The 23,688-nt window shown below is 37.2% G+C and overlaps 1 protein-coding gene across 1 annotated transcript in view; it reads left to right on the top strand.

Moving 5' to 3' along the window:
- LOC131060433 (inositol 3-kinase) overlaps positions 1-20,574 on the top strand; it is a 39,203-nt gene extending 18,629 nt beyond the window's left edge. The window contains exon 2 of the mRNA XM_057993671.2: positions 19,845-20,574. Within this exon, the coding sequence (XP_057849654.1) occupies positions 19,845-20,279 (435 nt within the window). The 3' untranslated portion in view covers positions 20,280-20,574. The remainder of the gene's footprint in view (positions 1-19,844) is intronic.
- The last annotated feature ends 3,114 nt before the right edge of the window (positions 20,575-23,688 follow it).

Raw genomic sequence — 23,688 nt, 5'->3', positions numbered from 1 at the left:
ACTTGTAGTTGCTGGCTACCCTTTCTTAAGTTGTGTTTTTTATGTCTCATTCATTGTTTGGGAACTGGCCCCATTGCATTTCTCCCTCAAATTGGAAAGTTATTTTGGAGTCATATGTTAACTTGCCGATGCATGTCTTGTTCACCATTGGTTATTAGTTATATGGCATTTACATATTGCATCACCCATTTTGTGGAGTTTGCTGTTTAAAACTAATGGTACACATGGAGCTCTCTCATTGCATCACATTATCCTCACATTAGGGGAGTCATCTCTCTAACTCAAAAATAGCTCCCCATTATAGAGTAGGCTAAGGTCGCCACCAAGAAGGTAGGGGCTTGGTGTTTGGCTTGTTATGGAGTGAGAATTAAAGCTTAGATTTCTTGTAAATTTAATTGCAAACTTAAAGTAAATAAAAAAAATAATAATAAAATATCGAAACTTCATAGATTTTTCCTTTCAATAACTCCAACTTGGAGGGGGGCATAAAGATGGTGTATGACAAATGATGATTTATCACAAACATTTGAATCTCCTTTGCCTTAGTGTAGATTTTTTTGACCTATTCGATTTGTGTGACTATGTTCCCATCACCAAGTTGAGGGAGTGGATCGCACAATGTCCAAAAATTAGCTTCCACTAATAAACTTGTTGTGTTGCAATTGTGAGTTTTGTTTGTAATGACTTGGACAATGTTTTTGCATCTCACCATCTCAATGGATTCTCTGAGGATGTCAGGCATGAAATTTGTATCCTTTATTGGCCCTTCACAATCAATTACTTTAACAGATATCACCCTTTTAGGGCTCATTACAATGACATTAATAAATGGTCTATTTCATTAGAAATCAGTACTTTTATTTCATACCTTATTTCCTTGATTGCCTATAGTAATGTCGCTATGAAATATTTTTCTTTGGACACAAGGTGGTGCACACCTTTTCTTGCCCAAGACTAAGGGTAGTTGCATTACTACTTGGTTTCCCCATTTCCCACCAATGTGGTGATCTCATAGGGTTCAAAGGAAGCCTATTGGCATAAATGCAATAAGCAATGCATTGATGTGCAATCTCCCATTCTAGAAGGCCTTTCCTTCATGGTAAATAGAGGGGGTATTATCTTTTTGGGAACATGGTGGTGCAATGAAAGGATATGGGGCAGTTGGTATTGTAGGGCCAATAGGAGGCTTGCACAATCCTTTCTTTGATAGAGAACATGACTTCCTTTTGCTCTCTTAATTACATTGTTGGCATCTTGTTCTTTAATATATGTCCTAATTTATTTTTTTTGGCATTTGTTTTTGGTTTGGCCATGGACAAACTCTTATTCCTTCCTTAGTCATAGTGCACAAGTGAGCTTTCACTTGACTATATGAGCTCCTATACTCATTTCCACATTGATTACAATACCAATGAAAACCCCCACCTCCAAGAAGCTACTCACTTATGGTCACATATATGATCTTGGATAGATGTGACACTAAGCCAATTTTAACTACCTCTTTGTCATTTAGCATACTGAACTATAACTGACAGCCATTATGTGTGGATAACAAAACAAAAAAAAAACATTACAACCTTAGGGTACATTAAATTGAGAAAAGAAAAAAATTGTAACCCTATTATATTTTTAAAAAGTCTAAAAAATATTTAAAATGTTTTTAGAAAGAAGAAAACTGGGAAAATATTCTCAAAAAACATGATCTGATTTTTTCAAAATAAATTCATTATGATTGATAAATTTCATAGATCCAACAATCTCTTCTGTAGCACTCAATAAACATGGAAGAATACCTTTAAAAATCTTTCACCTTTCAAAAATAAGCAGCAAGCTTTACAATTGTAAAAAGGCAAGTTGGAGGCAAAGTGGGTGTATCAGACCCTTTAATTTGTCAAATAAATGTTGTTTGAGTCACTTTATGCCAAATTATAAGTCATATTATAAATTTTAAATGCATTTCTTGGTTTGAAAAAAAAGAAAGTTAAATGCCTTTGGCCTATATATTCACAATTGATATGCTTGGTTTTGCCTTGGGCACATCATTGGGATGGATCCACAAGGAACTTGGAGTGCCAAGGCTAGACCCTAGGCAAACCTAGGTTTATCTTAATGCTCCACTTGGACTTCAATTGGACCTATGCAATTTCTCCCCATTTATGCCAAACTTGGCTTCATAGAACACAAGACATGTTTCCAGTACAGGGTAACTTTTTGGCAAATTTTTAGGGGATACCAGGGGACGACGAGACATGTTTCTGGTACGGGGATACTTTTTGGCCAATTTTTAGGGGACAATAGGGGACGACTGTTAAATAAGGAAATTTTTAAAAATATAGAGAAATTTCAAATATTCATATCATAACATTGATTAAACATTCATCATTGACATTGTAGAACTTTTGTGAGCATGGGTAATCTGAATAGTAATAATAGGTATTACTATTTTACTACTACATTATCTGAGGACGCGTCCCCGGGCCATCCCCAAAATTGCAAAATCTGTGGGAAACGTCCTGGAAACTTGGGGACAACAATGATTCTCAAAGGGGACGTCCCCCTGTCCCCAATATGGCTGGGGACGTCTGGGACGTTCCCTAACCGTCCCGGGGACGGCCAGCTGTCCCCCTTTTCCCAGCACATTTAAAAAAATAAAAAAGACTCAAATGCTCAAAAAAACATTTTTATAATTTTATTATAGGTTTATAAAACTGAATTTTCACTCATATGACGGGTATACATGTCTGAATCACTTCCAAAAGCACTTAGAAATAATGAACAGCAGCCTGGTAATAAATTTCACAAACACTTAGAACTCGGTAGTGCGTAAAAACATGGTTGCAGGTTTGCAATATTGGACTTTTCACTGATATGAAAGGTAAACAGGTCTGAATCATAGCCAAAAGCACTCAGAAATATGAATAATAGCTTGGTAATGAATTTCACAAACACCCAAAACTTTGTAGTGCATAAAGAAGCGGTTGTAGGTCATAATAGTAATGGAAGACTATCAAAATATCCTCCAACCAGAAAGAAACAATGAACTACATGCAAACAAGTGCTAGCATATTGACAATGAATTTTCAATTATGAATGCATATTGAGTATTGACAATGAATTTTGAAATATGAATGAATATTGAGTATTGACAATGAATTCTGAACACAAATGTGGTATGTTAAGGTTCTATATTGTACATATACATGCTTTATCCATGTTTTCATATGAATCTAATGTATATATACATGCTTTATCTATTTTTCATATGAACATTTAAAATTTCCCTATATGTTATAAACTTTCCCTATATTTTATATAGCCGTCCCCTTTGCCGTCCCCCCAATCGTCCCCAAAATTGGCACAAAATTTTACCATCTAGGAAACTCGTCCCACCGTCCCCTGCCGTCCCGTCTCGAAAACTCGGGGTAACACAGTTTTACTATTTTTGCCTTATGAAAATGGCATTTCTTGCCAACTATGACTTAACTTGTATTCGACAGTATAAGGAAAATTGAATATAGCATGCCAACTTTGTCTATGGCAGTCCTTGTATACTAAACAAGATAATCCTTTGATTGTGGCTTTGACTGTGAAGATGTAGAGATTTTCAATAGGGGTTATGTATTTTGCAAATTCTGTGATCTTGATTCTTCATTGGTTCAATACTTGGTTAGACTTATAAGTTGATGGGGGTTTGCGGGAAATGCCTCCAAAGGGGTCAAGGGGCAGCTCCCCCAGCAGGGTCGAGGCGCGGTGGCCCTCGCGGGGGTTTGGGGGAAGCACCCCTCGTGGGGTTTAGGGGCAGCCCAAATTAACACCTTCAAAATCACAAAGACCTTTGTGGTGAACACCATTTTCATATTTTTTTTTGGTAAATCCTAGTGGTTATGTCATAAACCAAACAAGCATTGAAAGGTTCTGAGTTTATAAAATTTTGCCTATGTATGTCAGGAGACGGCTAGCTGTCCCTGGGACAGATAGGGGACATATGGATGTCCCTTGGCTGTCTTGGCGACAACCAGTCATCCCCTATGTCCCCCATCTGTTTCCCGGCTGTCCTCGAAATGTTTCTGATTTTTGGCTGAAAGGGGGACTGTAATGTACCCTGCTAGGAGGCTGCCTGTTTCCCAGGAATTAACATACATCATTATACATCATTATGCCATAAATTAGATTATCAATGCTAAGGAACAATTGATAATGATTATACAAGTGATAATTACCATATTTTAGCCCCCAATCCTTACTCCTTTCCTAATTATTAACCCTAATAGAGGATGTGGAATTACTTGTTGGGGTGCTAGGAAACCACCTCCACAAATAGGCCCAAGGGTTTCAGGAACACCTGTCCATACCACCACTTGGAATCCCTAAGGGTTCCAGGAACACCCGTCCATAGCACCTCTTGGGGCTCACCCATTTTGGGATGGAATTACTCTACCTTTCCCTCAACAAAACAACCTACCCTCACGAGGGGCAATATAGGAATGACTAAGGATTAGGTCATTATTATGCTAATCTCTCTAGTATTATGATTATATAAGTAAATTAATGAAATTAAATATAATTGTTATATAGATCTGATTACATCATTACACATAAATCTATTAAATGTATAGATATAAGAACAAATGAAACATGTTGTATTATAGGCTATGTATATGCCCTTTTTTACTAACTGAATTCCAATATAATATGACTGCAAGTATTTAATGCATAATTAAGACACAGCTACCAATCTGTTGTCTCAGTAATGATTGTAATAATCAGCCTGTAAATGATTACGATCTGCAGAGAGTCTGATCTGCCAGTCATTAATTGATCCTCTGCCCCTTCTCCGATCTGCCTATATACCCTTCATATGGTAATGAAGAGTTGCGTCTCTTTCCTTAGCCACAATCTTCCCAAAGGTGGCGTCTCTTCTACATGTTTGTTGCCTCTTCATTAAGGAATTGCTGCTAGTTAATGATTGTTTTGAGACAACCATTTGTTGATTAACCTAAGACAACCAACCTTAACACATCGCTGATTATGTCAAGAAGCATCAGATAGAAGGTGTCTTTTATTCATTTATTTCTGTTATTTTCCTTGCTCAAAGACGGGTAATTCTTTCCTTGCTCGAAGATGGGTGGAATGATTGAGTCTATGGTGTAACTGTTGACTTCAGCATTATAGGAAATTGTGAAATTTTATTTCATAGGACAATTTCCTGATATATATTGTCTTCATTGTGGCCGTCTTGGGGACAACTAGTCATCCCCTATGTCCCCTATCCGTTTCCTGGCCATCCTCGAAATGTTTCTGATTTTTGGCTGAAACTGGGATGGGGAAGGGGATGTTTCATGGCTGTCCCCAAGTCCCTGAAACGTTTCTGGTATGGGGACAGGGGTACCAAGCCAGGGGACATGTCCTCGTGGAACATGGCTTTTTTCAAATGGCCTTCATATATACATTCATGTTTGTTATTAGTAGTTGATTATTTGGACATAACTTTCATGTGGCCCAACATTGCTGCAGGTTTGTCATAATAATTATTTGCCACAAATATTGCTTATTACCTTCCCAATTTTATTTTAGATTCCTTGAAGTCAGCCCCTATCAAGTCTCTCTTCTTGTTGATCATTTTGGTTTTAAAATAAGTGCAAAAAAGTGGAAAATAGCTAGAGCAAGTAAAAGAGATATATCTTAGGGCAGGAAAAGTTGACAAGAATAGCAAGGAACATCTTTTAATTTCAAAAGCAATGTTTTTTTGTCAGCAAGACAACTTGCTCTATTCATATGATAATCATTAATGAAAATAGGTTTTTAGCATTGCTTATCGTTGAAAGTGCTATGAAAAATGCATAGTTTCATGGAGTCTTGGGATGAGGGGACCAATGACCATGACTTGGGGATGGTAGAGGGACCATGATGCAAATATATATAGTACTTAAAAATTAGTTGTAAAAATGTATGAAGGAATAACAAATGAAACTTTGAAATATAAACACATTCCATTGAACAAGAAAATCTCAGAATACTGAAAGTTCAAATTCAAAATGTTGATTACATTCAAATTCAAATATAATTGTTCAATGACCCAATGCATTTGATCATCCCCAAAGTAAATGTCAAACTCCTCATCACTTGAATTGATGGACTCTTTGAGGTTAAGGTCCTCCAAACTAATACCAACCAACTTTGGCTTTGGCTCATCATCTTCAATTTGTGTTGGCTCCTCTTGTTCTATATCCCATTAGATTGCTACTTTCTCCTTGTACATAATTGTGTTGTGGTCAATGAGATACAAGTCACCATGTACAACTACAAGCTTCTTTGCCCTCCTAAAGGTAAGTTTATTCCTCTTTATAGAGTGGATGAAGCTATAAGTAGATTAGTTCCTCTTAGCAACATAAGAATTAAAGATTTGGGACAATAGACAAATGGATAATGTGGGTGTCAAAAAATAAGACCCATGCATAGTCTACCATAGAATTGGGTCCTCTTGTGCCATAGTCTCCCTATCTATCTTGGCCTCTTTTGGATATTCCCTAAGAGTCAATTTTCTCTCACTTAGTACAAATGGTGGCAACATCTTTAACATTGTGCATCTTTTGATTAGCCATAATGAACCCCACCTTCATATCAACATCCTTCATGAGGATAACTCTACCGGGCCTCTATATATACCACTCTGGGTTCAATGCATGGGCAACCATGCACAAGGGAGTGTTGAACTTATCCCATCCTTGTTGAAGGATTGGCTGAATATGTTCATGATAAAACTACAATGTGGGATCTTTTTTTTTGCAGAATAACCTTCATTTGGTCAAACATACTATCAATGCACTCATACACCTCTCCAAAGCTAGGTGTATTAACATTCCCATATATTTTGCATCAACCCAAAAACATTTGTCTTTACCACCTCTTTCATTCTTGTTGATGCGTTTTTTTGGACTACGCTGAACATAGAATAAAGTTTCCAACGGCCACTTCACTCTCTCTTGTTTAAAATTAGACCATATGCTAAGATTGCAAAGAAAGATCAAACGACTAATCTCAAGGTTCCTTTCGTGCGTGGATGTGACTCAGTTAGTTGATGGGTTTGCTGCTAACCCAAGGGGCCTTACATATGCTCACAAAAGATTTTAACAAACTTACAAGTTCAAGGATTTTTATGCGAAAGATTTGCAATGAAAGCTCTGTTTTTTGGATTTTGGGTTTTAAAATATGCGGAAAGTAAATGAGTGAAGGGTTTAGAAAATCAGGCTATGACTAATCTAATCCTATGAACAAGGAGACGAGATTACTTATGGCAAATCCAACCACGCTTCGCTTCGCTAGCAGAGCACAACTACACGAAGGCGGTGCAATCTTCAGAGGGTGTGTTAAGGATTTTCAAATCACCAAAAGAAACCATCAAATCGAACAATCTCCATTGGTAATCGAAGTAAAACATACACATATAATAGAGGCTCAGGCTAACTTTGCAGGATATGCAATAATCAGCTGCACACCAAAAGTATGAGCATGGATTTTACAACAAGCAACCCTATCAAATCGAGTTCATCTAACAACATGAAAGCAAATCTAATCTATGAAGAGACTGAGACCATGCGAGCTTCAGAACAACACAAGAACACACCAACAATGAAACAATGTATTAAGCGATTGCTTCAAAAACTCTTAGCAACAATCTCAGATAATAATCTCTCCTCCCTTACAAATGAGGGGGGTCACCCCTTTATATAGGCCTTGGGCCATGAAAACATGCAAACCGTAATTAGGGTTTCATCCTAAGATTCTCCACTCATGATGCAACAAGGTGGGAATCAACAATTAATATCCATCATGCCCATATACAATTAATTCAATAAGCCCAAAAATGGCATCCATTTGTGCATTAAATGCACCCCATTACATCAAACTTGCCCAAAATACAACAAATATTCCCATGCAAGAAATAAATGCCCATCATTCTTCATGCGACGGCTGCATGCAAAAAGAATCTGTCATAAAACCATTAATAAGAGGGCTGCATGCAAAAAGATTCCTCATGCATTCAACATGCATTGATTGGGCTGCCACTAAGTAAAAAATATTCCAGCAGTAAATGCGCCACCACTACTAAGTCAAAAGATTCTCGTCCAAGAATGGACGACCATTATCCCGTTCATTAATTGCATACGCAATGAATTTACTAATGACGGTTTCCAGCTCTCCGATGGAGATACTTGGCACATTTTCAATGTCAAACTCCATCAAGGTAATTTCCTCCTCGCTCTTGGAAAAGAAGCTTTCCCACTCCATGATTTCCTGTGTCTTCTTCATCGTATTGGAAAATGAAGAAACATTCGCAAAATGTTCCTCAATGAATGAACCTACGAAGAAGAACTCATGCAACTGGGATTTCAAGGAGTTCATTGTTACTCCATCTTCGTTGAGCTTCTTTGCGAATAGTGCTTCAATTACATTGATGACTTCCTCCTGCACCCTTCTGATTGAGTCCTTCAAAGTTAAAGACTCCATGTTGAATTTATCAAAGGTATTCTTTCTTGAGCAAACAACACAGAACCATCGGGGAAAGTCATAAACCTCATTCTCCTGAATTACTTTCCCATTAACCAGTGTTTGCTTCGGAATCTTCATTAGAGCCCTAAGCCGCGGAATGGTTTAGTCCTGATATATACGAATATCTTCCCACAAACCTTCTGCTACCTCCAATCTGTTCAGAAGTTCTGTGAACCTAGAATGAAGCTGAGCCAAGTCCTCAATGAATTTTCCCGCTGCAGTGTAGGCATCCTCCACCCATTCCCTAGAATTCTGTGCCATTGCTCTGATTACCTCTGTGTCATCAACAACTTCCTTAGGGAGGGAAGAAGGAGGAATGCATGAGGGACTTGCTTCCTTGAGCGACCGTTTAAGACTTCTAATGTACTTGCATAAGGCTCTATTTTCTTCCCTCGACCTTTTACATTTTGCCTTCATTTTTTGCATCTTTTCTTCAAGGCTAAGGAAGATCCTTTGAAGTCTTCAATTACTTGTCTTGTGGAAGCGTGACCAAGATTAACCTGTCTGATAACATAATCTTTCGGCCTAATTTCATTCCTGTCCTTATCTACTGCAAGCTCAGCTATGTGCAAGGTCCGGGATCCAGATTCATCCCTCACGACCTTGGAAAATTTCCGGGGAGCCTTCTTTTCTGTCGGCTGATCCAACCTTTTCAACAACTCTTCTAATTCCCGAGCTAGATCAATTTCTTTTTCTAGCTCCCTCCTTAGTCTATCCATCGGCCAATCAAGAGGGGGAATGGAGTGGCTATGGATTTCCATGTGCTCTTGCTCCTGTGATTTTTACTCTATTTCACCAAGGATGGCTTCTACGAAACTATCCTGACGAGTTTCTTCCTGGTGTGGAGGACTTCCCTGTCTTTGACTTCTTGGCCGATTGGGTTTGTGTGAAGCACCGATGCTAAGTATATCCGGTGCTGGAGTATTGCCTGGAGGTGGATTCGCTGGATTTTCCTGCGCGAACATTTCTACCTCTTGCACACTGGAAGAACTTGTTGGTGACTACACCCTTTCTACCCTTGCTCTCTTTTGCAGAGGTTTTCCCTATTGCATTTCTTGTTGAACTTCTTGATGAACTTCTTGATGGATTTCCTGCTGGGCTTCATGATGAACTTCCTGTTGGATATCCTTCTTCCTTGCTGTCCTTGCCCTCTTTGGAGCACTTTTCCCTTTATCAAGCCAAACTTCTCCTTCTGCCTGGGCCTACAAAGATCCTTCAGTTGTTTCACTATGGGAATCTAGACTTCCCATCAACAGATAGGTCAATTGAACATTTCCTTCCGTCAACTTCCTTATCTGCTGATCAATCCAGTGTTTAGTGAATTTCAGCACAGGTCTAGCCAAGATATTCAAATCATCAATTTCGAGCTCCGACCAGTCTGGCAGCTGAATGGGCTGATCTTTCACTTTCTCAAATTCAGGTTGCGTCAAGTCCGAATCCTCTTTCACTTGATCCGGTACTTGGACAATTTCACTTATCCTGATGGTGTCAAGGCACAGTCTGGAGTACATTTTCTTCCGGACTTCAAGGTAATCCTTGGCACTTGCCCAATAATCTTCTAAGTGAAATTTGTGTATGAATTTCACTCCAGCAACCTTTTTGATTTGGCGATAAGGATTATACTGTGCTCTGGATGTGTAATATGCCAGGCGATATAATGCTATTTCTTCTACTACTTCCAAATCCGAGCACACCTCCACGAAATCACCTAGGACAACTGGGAATTGAATAGACTGCTTCTTCTTCTTTTGCAATTGATCATAGGCTGTTAACTGCCTCATGAGTTCAAGCAGTACCAATTTGTCGGATGGATACCTTGGCAATTTGTATGACTGGAATGAGAATCCCTGTGTCCTGATACAGGTGAATTTAGGAAACTGTAAGAAAGTGGCTCCATACTTTTGAACCAAGGCCCTAGCTTGTGGCGACACCCTTGTGTGCAATTCTTTCTGCATAAGTCTTGTCAAGTACATAGTGAAGGTGTTGTTCGCCAACTTTTAAGAACTAACATTGTGGAGATGCAGTTGAGGATAACACTCACGCACTTTCAGCTGTGCTGGTCAACAACCCATGATTCCACTTGCTGGCAAACCATCAAATCCTCCCCTTCTTGCAAGCATATAAATTACGTAGGAACTCATGAAGAAGGATCAGGACTTCCTTTCTTTCAAATCTCTCAGCGGTTCGTGCAAGTAATGGCTGATCAATCTAGCCCAATCTACTAACCCATTTGCATTCATGATCTCGCCAATGTAGAAGAATATCCATGTTTCAAAATTCACAGTATGTGAACATCCCATTACCCTGCTCAACATCTTTATCAGGTCCATATATTCCTGTTTGAATTCAAAGATAGCGAGTCTTCCACAATTTGGAGACATTTGGCTTAGGATTCAACAACCACTGTTTGTTGATTAAATCCGCACACCTGGCAAGACCCACATCATACATTGCTTGAGCTCCGCTAATGGTCCCATATGTCATGGAATGGTGTGAAGGAATTCCGAAAGCTTCACCAATTGACTCCGGAGTCAATGTCGCCAGCAGCCTGCCATCTGACGTTGAAATTGTCTTCCGCTCCGGATTGTAATGCTTTGCACATTCCAGACTTAAATCTGGACACTGAATAGCAGGAGGAAAACCATCTGCCACAACAATTTTGCTCTTGACAAACTTGATAGCTATTGGGGATGGATTATATCTTGTTGTTCCGAACATTCTGATCTTGAAGGCAGCCAGGTTGAATGTGCCCAAATTTGTATCATTGATTTCCTTCCACCTAGAATTTATCTGGGAAACTGGAAGAAAGCCTTTCATCTCTGCCTTTATCTGTGCCTGCCTGGTGATGGTAGCCGTCTTGCTTGATTCCGCCATCTTGAAAAGTTCCTTGAAAGTGATGAAAAAGTCACTAAGTATGACTTTTACTTCTGCTCCAACTCTTCTTGATTCTGGCCATGTACATGGAATCTTCCTTGTTGTTGAGTTCAAATTTGGAAATTTCTCTTAATGCACTAAGTCATGCATCATACTTGAATATTCTATGTCAACTCACCAACTTTCCATTCTATCAAATTTTGGAGGGAAATTGGAATATTCTTTAAGGTTCACCTGATTTATCATCTTGGCTTGACTTTTCTTGCTCTAGAGGGAATTTTCCACGCTTCTTCAACATCTCTTATTTTTTAGGGATTTCCCTAAAATTTAGGCCCTGGGTCCAATAGAGAGAGAAATCTCTCATGATTCCAAATCTGTAAAAATGTTTAGATTCTGATATGATTTGGTGTCTAAAAATGGAAATTTCACCGAGAGGATTTTTGCTTTTCCTTCCATTCTTGACCCTTGGATTTTCACGCCTTAGACAATTTTTTGAGTTTTCAATCTTGAGCATGGAATTCACTCTTCATGGTGGAATTCATCATTTCCAAGCCTTGGAAGAATTTTCAATTTTCCTAACTGGGTATAGAATTTTGACTTTGATGGATGTAATTCTTTCTTTCCATGCTCTCCATGGATACCTCTGTTTGGTGCCCTCCTGACACTTTGGGCGGTATTTTGCATTGAGGGAGGAATTCATGATTTTTAACATTGTCCTTCATTACCTCCCTTTGGCGCCTTCTTCTTCTCTAGGGCACTTTCCCTTTGGTCAAGGAATTCAATGATTTCCAAATTTTCCTTGCTACTTGACGGAATTTTACCTAGGCCAAGGAATTCACAATTTTTCTATCCCTCCATGCATACTACATTTTGGCGCCCTTCTGAGGAGTAGGGTAGAATTTCATTAAGGCCGAGGAATTCACAATTTTCCATCTCTCCACGGTGATGTGACTTTAGCGCTCCTAAGGTATGGGCGCTATTTTGCATTTGGCATGGAACTTTACATTTTCTTCATTTTCCATGGCTCCTTCATTTTGGTGCCTCGTCTACTTCATGGGCGCTATTTTCCAAGGAAGGAGGAATTTCTCCTTTTCTTCATCATTTCAAGAGCGTTCCATTTGGGCGCCTTTTGACATGGAAGGAGGAATTCATCAACTTGGACCTTTTCCGTGCATCCTTCATTTTGGCGCCCTTTCAGCTCTTAGGGTGGATTTTGCACTTGGTGAAGGAATTTTGACTTCTTCAGGATTTCCTTGATCATTTCTGGATGAAGTGTTATTTGAAGTGGATCCTGCTAGACTTAGAACACTTTTCGAGCTTTTCACTTCAGGTATGAATGCCAACTAGCCATTTTTTGACTGATTCTGTTTGCTTTTTGACTTTCTAGAATTAGAAGTAGTCGTGAATGCTTGATCTTCATCACCTTGCCCGAATGGTCCTGTCAGAAATAAACTTCCAAAAAAAGAAACTTTTCAAAACGTCAGTGTTAGAGCCCCAAAACAGGACGCAGGATGACTTACTATAAATATAAACTTACTAAACATAGAAATTACTAAACATAGAAAGTTTGATTTTTGGCAAAATGAAGACATTCCGGGACTTGGTAAAATCCCTAAAAATTAGGAACTTTCTAAAAATAGAAAGTTGCTCCGTTTTGACTCAAATTTTACTGGGAGGTTCCTCGAAGGGTCCTGATTCCAGTTATATGTTCAGTTTTTCCAAAACCCTAACATAAACCCTTAAAATCTAGGACTAAAGGCAGAAACCCTAAAATTGACGAAACGGGCCTTAGACTTCACCAAATTCACTCAAACGAAAAGTAGACTTAATCAATTTGACCCCCGAACACTCGCAAAGCGGAGAGACTGACGAGACTGCCACCAAAAGACCCCAAAAACCAAAACAAAAGATCGAGAGGGCCTAAAAAGTAGGGGGTCCCCATCTGGGATGGGGTGATGCGTGATTAGGTCATAACAATTCTCTTCCTCTACTTTGACGTAGAATCAAGTCATCGATTCTACTCTTTGTCGTGGCCATTATGCATATCTAGTCTCAATTCATTTCAAAAATTTCTTCTTGGAGAAGCTTCTGAATAGTGCATGTGAAGTATGGTGGTGCTAGACAAACATTTGCACATTTTACCACATTAACAACCTGTTTGATCCAACTAGCTTTGCCTATCCTCTTGAGAGGATTATTCATGGCATACACACAAGAAGGAGCTTACCAAATATGTTTGTAGGCTGTATCAATCAACTTTCTTGCAACTTTGCACACATAGATTGCATTTGTCACTATTTGCACCACATTTGTGGTCCAATCTCCTCAATTGCATCTCTAACGATTTGGAATTGATAATCATCATCTTTGCGGTGCCTTGAACAATCAATAACTCTAAGTAAGGACTTTTTGTACGTGTGACCATGATGTTGTTGATTGAATGAGGCCTAATGTTTGTCCACCCATCTATGACTATGATGCATCCACTAGTGACTTTGGTAGCCATCATTTTCTCCATTAGAATGTTAATTTTGGAAAAGCTTTTACACAAGATTGTTTTTCTCAAATTTGTCTCTCATGGTTTGCATATGTCGTGGTCTTGCTCTTATTATCTTAACCACAACATCCTTATGATAAAGAGAGCAAGACACATGGAATGGAATACCATTAGCAAAGAATTGGCTAATGACATCATCTATCTCATCATTATTTTGGACATTGAATAACTTTATCATTGTGTTTGCAGCATCACTGCTAGTAGTCATTCTAGTTTTCTCCTTAGGCTCTGGTGTGCTTGAACTAGGTGGAAAAGTAGGAAGTTGTGGCTCATGGAAAGTTCTAGCACTAGTAGTAGGAGTAGGACCATGGTGGCATAGCAGTAATGTAGGTGGTTGTTTTTTGAAGAACTCCACAATTTATTTATTTAAGCCCATTGTTTGAGTGACAACTTGTCGTGTACATCCACACCTTTGCTTGGATGTGAAAGGTTTGTGCATTAACTCATGTTTTGCTTGTAGTTTGGTTGCAAGTTGTCTTAATTGAGACTTCTTATTGAAAGGACTCTTGGCAAATTCTTCTAATAATTTGGAAGGGCAATTAAGATGTGCACTCCCAATGGAAGTAGATGCCTCACCCTCACCATTCCACCCCCAATTTGTACTTGGGGTCTTAGATTTGACCTTCATAGGCACTTTTTTTTATCCTCTTCATCACCAATGCTGTGAGAACTCATAATGATGTTGAAAAAATTGAAATTAATGGTTTAAGTTTTAAGCTATACATATGTCATTATCCAAGGATGCCGTGAGAACTCATAATGATGTTGCAAAAATTGAAATTAATGGTTTAAGTTTTAAGCTATACATATGTCATTATCCAAGGGCACACGACACAAGGATTTTCTTCATGTTTTTCTACTTTCAGGTTGCATGAAGCACAAAAGTAGAGGGTACCCTTGATCTTCAAATTTTGTCGAAGATTTCATTTTTACTTCTTTATTTTTGGTCACACAAAGTGTAGAAGCAAAGGACACAAAAACAAAATCCTAATTTGATTAGTATTAATCCAAAATCCTAATTTGACTAGTATTAATCCTAATGTAAAGTTTAAAGTAAAACCCATAAACGCTGTTTTTGTGGTCGTTTGCAAGTGCACTAGTTGCATAGCAAGAGTGAGAAGAAGCAAAGTTGCTAGAGTGAGAGCATTAACAAGAGGGAGAGCAATTGATAAGTCCTTGTTGATCAACCATTCAAGTTTCAACCAGTGTAACAAGACTCACTAGACTCGCTAAAACTCCGCGAGTTAGGCTTGATGAGTTTGGGGGACATGGACTTGGACTCGATCAAGTCTTTCCTAGACTCGGCGAGTCGCTAGATTCCTTGAGTCTAGGTGAGTTTGGGCCTAAGACTCAAACATTTTAATTAAAAAAACAAAACTCGTAAAATTTCAATGACTTACGAAATGACCATCTAGGATTTAAAAAAATATGAAAATGTTGTGCGCTGCCTCTTGACCTCATTGGGGCTGCTGCCCCTAGACCCCCACGAGGTGTGCTATTCTCAACCTCATTTTGGTGTTGCCCCCAAACCCCCATCAAACTATAAGTCTAAGCAAGTAATAGACCAATGATGAATCATGGTCATAATAATCTACATAATACTTATCCCTTGTTGCAAATCTTTGCGTATTTGCAGTCAAAGCCACAATCAAGGATCATCTTGTTTCATATATTGGAAAATTTGTTTAGTATACAAGGACCGCCATAGGCAAAGTTGGCATGCTACAGTCCCTGTGTTGCTGAATACAAGTTAAGTCACAATTGGCAAGAAATGCCATTTTCATAATGCAAATGTATCAATCATGCCTTGCATAGACAACTAATAGAGGAATCCCATCTATTAGTATCCTAGGTAAAGTCAAAATAAAATATAACCATTTATCTTTTTACTTAACCACTCTTTGTTAATGAGCTTGTCAACAAAACGTGCAGTATTGAAGGCTTAAAATAAATTACTAATAGCCAACGCATGATGTGTCGTGATGTTGGGATGAGTAATGCAACCTCTCTTGAGCCACTCTTATAATTTTTGTTTTAATATTTGTTTGATGCCATGGATTTCATATTCCACGAGTTTTATATACATTTGACAATATTTATATATCGTGAGTGTTATTTCCTGCAGCTACAATTTGCGTTTATACTTGTGTGATTGATGTATATTTGTGTATGTGATCAAATTAGCTTGATGATGTTATTGTGCCTTTAAGGTTTATTCATTAAAGGGTGCATGGAACAAGTTTTAAATCCTTAAAAATCTTTGAATTTCTTGGGTTTTTCAATTTGCCGAGTCCTTGCCAAGTTTTTGTGCCAAGTTCGAGTTAGAGTCCAAAATCAACTTGCCTTGTCTGAGGTGAGTCCGAGTCTTGTAACTATGGTTTCAACACATTCATCAAGCCCTCAAGATTTCAAGGTAAATCAAGGCCCTTTGTCTTTTAGGATTTGCATTTTGTATTTTAAATGTTCATTCATAAATGGCTAAATCTAAAATCAATGTCTATAAATTGTTCATAGTTTTTTCTTTCCAATTCTTGATTTAGATGTACTATAAATTGTTCATAAAATAGTATAAGGTTACAAAATGTTAGTAAAAAACAACAGTTCAACCATCCCTAACAACATCTTATGAACATTAATGATTCTATGAATACTAGCATTTTATAACCATATACAAATCTATGAACAATTTATTATATATTTAAATTGAGGAAAAAAAACTATCACATAATCATTGATTTCAGATATACCATTTAGGAATGAATATTTAAAATATAAATGCAAATCCCAAAAGTCTAAAAGACAAAGGGCCATGGCTTACCTTAAAGGCTTGAGGGCTTGATGAACGTTTTGAAACTTGAACTGTTGATTGATGATTATTTGGCACTTGCTTTCCCTCTTGTTATTGCTCTCCCTCTTGCCAATGCTCTCTCTTGCAGCCTTGCTCAATACTTTCAAGCTTTTGCGGTGATTTAAATTTTAGAGTGTTGGCATGAGGTTCTTTATAGTTTTCTTTGAGTGATTAGGGTATGGGTAGGGCCCATAAACTTTTAGAATAACGGTCGGGGGCATGAATATAAAAAAATGCCTTACTTGATAGGACTTTGGCACTTCTAAAACATCTGGAAGCTTTTACCTTGAACCATATATATAGGCAGGCAAACAGCGAGGCAGATCTCTTAGCTAACAAAGTGGCGGATGGGATTAAAGAATGGTGGACAGGGTACTAGATTTGAGGTGGATCATATTCTTCAGATGGTTGAAGCAGTAGCTCATGGTAGTTAAGAGAGGGTTGAGAATTTCATGGCAGCTCAAAGAACTGGGAGCGAGTTAGAAACGAAGGACAATACAAAGGACGCCACAGAGGAACCCATTCATTCAGCTAAGAAAATGAAAAAGCTTAAGGAAGTCCTATGATTTTTGCACGCGGAAAAGTATAAAAGCCTAGGATTTTGTTTTTTACTATGTTTAAATCGGCTTTAACTTTCAGAAACATTACTGGGTTAGTAGAAATTGCTGTGTTATTTTGAAACTTGTGAGCAGTATATCAGGGTATCCCTTTTTGGGCAATTATATAGAGTAGGCTCACATTTTTTCAAACAGGACTTATACTTTTTCAGAGGCCTCATAGTAGGCCATTTCTGCAAAATTGGTCTTTAGTTGGTTGTTTATGTATTACCCTTTGTTTAAATTAATACATTTTATGGCTCTTGCCTTTTATCGATAAAAAAAAAAATGCCTTTTTAATTTAAAACTAAATTGTATTTTTCTAGTGTTTTAACACAGGGCATGGTTGGGCTTTTCTGGTATGTTCGAGTGACTTAGCGAGTTACTTTGGATTCTTGGGGAACAAGGGGAGATGCCTTGAATATGTCCCTCTTTGAGAAAGATGTCCCAAGGACGTCCCCTGCCTGGTGGTGGTAGTGGGGCACAGTGGAGGGATATCTCCCTGGCTTCCTGCTGTCTTAGGGATGTCCCCATATCTAGAAATGCCATTTTTTGAGGGGATCCATCCCTGTGGAACTCTAGAGAATTAGTGGCAATAACCATATTACAAATGTTTATTCTTGCTGAAAGTGGAGATTTGTTCTTTTGTAGATTACAAGTAAAATGCCTGTCTTTGGCCCTGGCCAGTACATTATTCCCTGTCTTATCAAAGGATCCAACATGATAAAAAACAATTATACTTTTTTTTTTTATGTTGCTTGTCAATTGCATGGGCTGGGCTAGGCTTGGCAAGTCTAGCTAAGTTTTGCCATGTCAATTCATTTTCGTTTATTTTGACCCAGTTGCTACATGGACATTCGCATTTCTTGGCTAAAATGGTACTTTTGGACCCATGCACAACAGTATATCCAAAATCAGGCCATGCCCTCATCAACAACGAAGAAAATATCTTTAGCTGATTGGCTTGCATTTGTTCTTGTCTTTTGCCTGTAGAATACCTAGAATTCCATTAATTAAAAGAAATATAAAATTTGCACTCAAGAATAGAAACCAAACTTTTTGTAAAACTAGAAACGTAGAATCATTTTGAATTTATGAAACCTTGAATTACTTAGACAACAGGAATAACATTTTTTAGATTGCTTGAAAAGTGGAAGAATTATAACTTCAATATTATTGAAATTATCAGTTTTGGAAATTTATAGAACATAATTTATTTAAGAAGACTTGGGTACCGACTCTTGTCAAAAAGTGTCTAATACCTGTATGCTTGTTGCATTGGCTACAAGAAGTTTTTGTAGATGAGTGTAAAATATCATATACATAAAATATATATGCTCTCCTTTCTTACAGTATCAAGCCTATTTAATATTACTGTTTTCACTTTAGGTCTTTTCTCTTATGTGTTAGGGAAAGTTTTAAGGCTTTACATAATATTACGTTACCATGTAGAAAAGTCCAACTAACATCCTAACAGAAAAATAAAATCCAAATGACTTAATTTTTTTGATCCACATACCAACACCTAAATAGGCTTATGCACATTGTTCAGATTTAATTGGAAATCTGGTGGACAGCATACTCAATTGTAGGAACTCAATAAAATGAAAACGAATAAAGTATAAACACATTTGATACTGCAATTTAACAAAGCTTTGCTGAAACTACGAGTTGTTTATGACAACACACTGATTTTTTACATTCAAATAAAAATTCCTTTAAATCTACTGATAGTAGGAAATGGACTGCCAAAAAATAGAAAATGAAGTGATTTCCCTTGGAATCTAAAAAACCATATGATATGTTGTGCTTTCCCAGGAAGTTAGGGGATTGGATGCTATATGAAATTCACGTAAACAGATTATAATTTTGTGAAAACTTTGGTAATTTCTACATATATGTATTTCATGATCTGGGGCACTTGAAAGCATTTTGGTTGGATGGTCAAACTTTTCTGGCCAAAATTTATCCTATACCAACCACTTTGGTGGGTCTAGAGCACAACACAAGGTTTTTCAACTTACTTATAATGGTTTTGAATTCTAATCAACGGTGAAGGGTTGGTGTCTGAGACAAGGTGCCCTAGTAGATAGTTTTTTGATATTCTTCCAATTTATTGTACCAAAGTGCCCCTTGGATCAATTAGAAGCATTGTGACAACATAGAATCTTATATGATTTTTGTTGGCTGCTATGAGCTTCCGACCTCTGTATTGTACACACATTGTCTTATAATCGTCTATAGCTTGGTATGATTTTATGTAGGTAGTTCCAATTACATTTTGTACTTGGACTGTTTTTCTTTTGTTTTGTATGTTTGGATGCCATCTACATTGGCATACATGTTGAAGTCTTTATCTTCCAACCCCTTTGCTGGTTCAAATTCATGTATTCTAAAGCACATTTTTGTTTGTTTGCAGAGGTTGCATGACATTTTAGACAGGAGGACTAAAAACAGCATTTATAGCTTCATAGAAACAGATTGTGTCCACAATTCTACTTTGTCAGATTCATCTGCTTTTACTCTGATACCTAAAGTGGAAGATCAGCTTTTAGAACAAGAGTTGGAAGAGAAAATAAAAAACAGCATCTGTGTTCCTGCAGAAATAGATTGTGTGGAGCTTCTGAAGTCATCTCAAATGGAAGAGGTTGATGATTTTCAGACTGACTTGGTCAGAGTGGAAGATAAAAATGTAGGAGAAGATTTAGACAGGAGAACCAAAGATATCAGTTGTATTCGTTCACAAATACATCCGGTGGAGTTTTCCAACTCAACTCAAGGGGAAGAGCGCGGGGATTTTCTTAATGCTAACACAGTTCATCCAATAAATGCTATTAAGAAATTTTCTGAATAATCCTCATTTTGAGCGCAAGTTCACTGATTTAATTTTTCCATGTGCCCTCAGATGTATATAATTGTTTTTGAATTGTGCATCCTATTGGGATGCACAATGGAATCTGTGCTGAGCTTGCGATGTTATTGCAGTAATTTGAAATGAAAAATAGCACAAAAGCCTTGAGACTGAAGATTGCAGCAAATATGCAATCTGTCTCTTATCACACATGGAATGAATGCTTATAAATCTACATACCTTGAATTGACTGCGGCACAAGCTGCATTTGAATAAAAATAACAAAATTACAACTTAATTCCCCAATTAATTATATGGTCCTAAAGAAATTAGCATTTATGATTTTTTTGCCATCATTAATCCATACATGAAGATCCTGTCTAAAATGGTACTCCATTCAGAATGGATAAAGTATTTATCCATAGAATCATTGTTCTTTATCTTCGTCTCGTTTAGTTTGATGAGCAATATTTTTCAGTTCTAGTCATTTCAAGAGCGTAGAAATCTACTTAAAAATTGAAAACCTGTAAAACATCCAATGCGCACTGGGATGGGATGCTATGTACCTGGGAACATCTGTTTTCTCCAAATATGGGTGTATTCAGCCATTTGGCAATGGAAATGCGTCCCCTCTCACGGATGAAGAATGTCTTTTTTTTAAAGATAAAAAGCTGGGAAAACAAAAAGAACTCTGAACAGCTATGTCTTCAAACAATTTTCTACAGTAGTTTTTCTGGAGATCTTATCACCATGATGGTTACTTTTTGCATGGTGGAAGCTTTTTTGTCTCCAATGGTCTGGAAGCCATTTCTCACCTCGAGACAGCAAATTGTCTAAGCTAGGAGGGATTTTCAGACCGAGATGTCTAGTTTTTACAGCTGGAGTTTTAAATTTTAGCCTAATGGTTGGCTATATTTTTGGTAGAACAGGCAATTTTCAAAGTAGAGGTTGATTTGTAACATGTAGTTTGGTACTTAAGCTTTGTTTGTGCTTTTTCGTTTGTTGTATATGGAAAATAGGATGTTTGAAATTTGAAAGTGAATATCTAAATTCTAATGTGTTATTGTCCAATAATTTCATTGTTTTCATTGTTAAAGTAAATAAAATAGCCTGCACCAAAAATCCTCTATTTGGGACTGCTAAGATTGTTGAGGCTTGATTTTAGTTGCAAGTCTCACTGGATTGATGTTTTAGCATCTTCCCTTTCTCTGGTATTAACATTACTGGCAGTTTGTGTCAAATCTTGTGTTTGCTTTCTAAGCTTTGTTTATATAATTCGCCTTAGAACGGTCCACTCCTGCCGGTCAGATGAAGATTTGACTATTAGTAGATCTTATAAAGGTCTGTGAGTTTACATCCTTATTAGATTTTGAGCGTCCATTTTTAAACATTTTATGCAAATTTATGGATTGTCATTTTCCAATGACTAGGAATATAATATAACATGACGCCGTGTAATGGTTATCCTTAAGAGAACGGATACAAGTTACAACATTAACGGGAGACCTTTACCGTTACTCCAAGCGATTTTTTAGGGGCTGCTGTGATGTATTCTATGCCTACAAGTTGCTCAGTGGGATTAACATCACCTACCAAAAATGAGGACAAGCACACCACGCGGCTTGCTTATTATTGCTCAATTCTTTTGGAACCTCCAATATTCAGTAAGTATTCTCACAGAGATTGTGTGTGTGTGTGTTAAGAGTTAAAGATTGATCAACCCTATAGGAGTTTAAGAAACACCTACAACCAAAACAATCTTTCACACAAGAGAAGTAATGGAAATGCTATGAAGCTAGAGAAAAATATTATATTCAAAATAAAATTGATATATATATATAAATGAAAAGATCCTTGTTATAAAGACAAATCTTATGATATGAGATAAAAAGTAAACGACTTGAATAAATGTGAATAGGAAACTAATTAGATAATATGCTAGGTTTACACCAACAATAGATGTCAGGGGAATTGTAATAGGTACTTTGTGAACCTGAAGCAAATTGCCAACTAGATATAGCATTCTCTTCATTTTTGCTTGGTGTCCTATTTGCTGCCACCGCCTCTAAAGTTAGCTACAAGTTTTCCTTAATCAACAAGTTGTAGACATCTAAAATTGTCCTAGCCTATTTAATTATTTTATCATAAACTTTCTATTAATTAAATAGATTTTTATTTATTTAATTAATTTTTTAAACTTTTTATTTAAATTATCTTTTACCTAAATTAAGTAAATATTTTATTTATTTAATAGGCTCCATTTCTTCTATTAATTAAATAATCTTTATTTATTTAATTAATTCATTAGCCTTTTCTTTTCATGACACTTGTCATTCATCTCTTAATTTACCTTTAACCACCTTCCTAATTTTTTTTCTATTTTTCATACCTACCTTCTAATCTGAGCCAACCATTTATCTTTCCACTTTTTAATCTTATCCTTCCAATTTTAGGGTACTCTCTATATAAGAGGATCCTTTCATCTTTATCAATCCTTAACTAATGCTAATGCAATCAATCACTCAAGTGTCTACATACACAATCACAATTCGTTCTTTATTGAGCTTTCGTGCACACATAAAATCTAAGAACAACAATGTCAAAACAAGATCAATGGAGATATGAAACAATGACGATCAAACCCTAATGAGCATGTGAATGGTATAATCTTTTATATTTGTTGTTTTGCATGTTTTAAGGTTCTTCATTGGTGTATGGTGCATTTCATTGTAGAACTAGGGTTTTTATGTGGTTGGATCTTTATTTTGGTTTTATAATATTTGAATTTCCAATTTCACCTTATATAGTAGCATATCCGTCCCTATTCATGTATGGTCTTCCTCTTGAAGTATCCACTAAGTGGGATTGTGGAGGGTGATTGTCCAAGTATGTTTACAAAATTTTCTTACATGTAGCAAAGTGGTTGTCCCTGGAAGACAAATCTTGGATTCGATAATTTCGATCCATGAAAACATTCATTCTTTGTCTAGTGCTAAAAAAGAAGGCTTTCTTTTGAAGCTTGATTTATCCAAAGCCTATGATAGAGTGGACTGGGATTTTATGATGAAAGTTTTTTCGGCTTTTGGTTTTTGTTCTAGAAGTATCAGTCTTATTATGCAATTAGTCTCTTCTGCTTCTTTTTCTGTTTTAATTAATGGGTCTCCTTCCCCCTTTTTCAAGTCCTCAAGGGGTCTCAGACGGGGAGATCCTCTATCTCCGGTTATTTTTATTATCATGGCGGAATGTCTGGGGAGATGCATTGGAAAGTTGGTTGAGAAGGGAGAGTTTTGTGGGTTGAAACCATCTTCAGTGGATCAAGTTTGCTCCCATCAACAGTTTGTGGATGATTCTATAATTATGGGGAAGGCTTAAGTGCAGGATTCTAGGAGTTTAAAGAAAGAATTGGATAGTT

The sequence above is a fragment of the Cryptomeria japonica genome, chromosome 5, assembly GCF_030272615.1.
Source record: "Cryptomeria japonica chromosome 5, Sugi_1.0, whole genome shotgun sequence".
NCBI lineage: Eukaryota > Viridiplantae > Streptophyta > Pinopsida > Cupressales > Cupressaceae > Cryptomeria > Cryptomeria japonica.
This window is presented reverse-complemented; position numbering and strand designations above follow the sequence as displayed.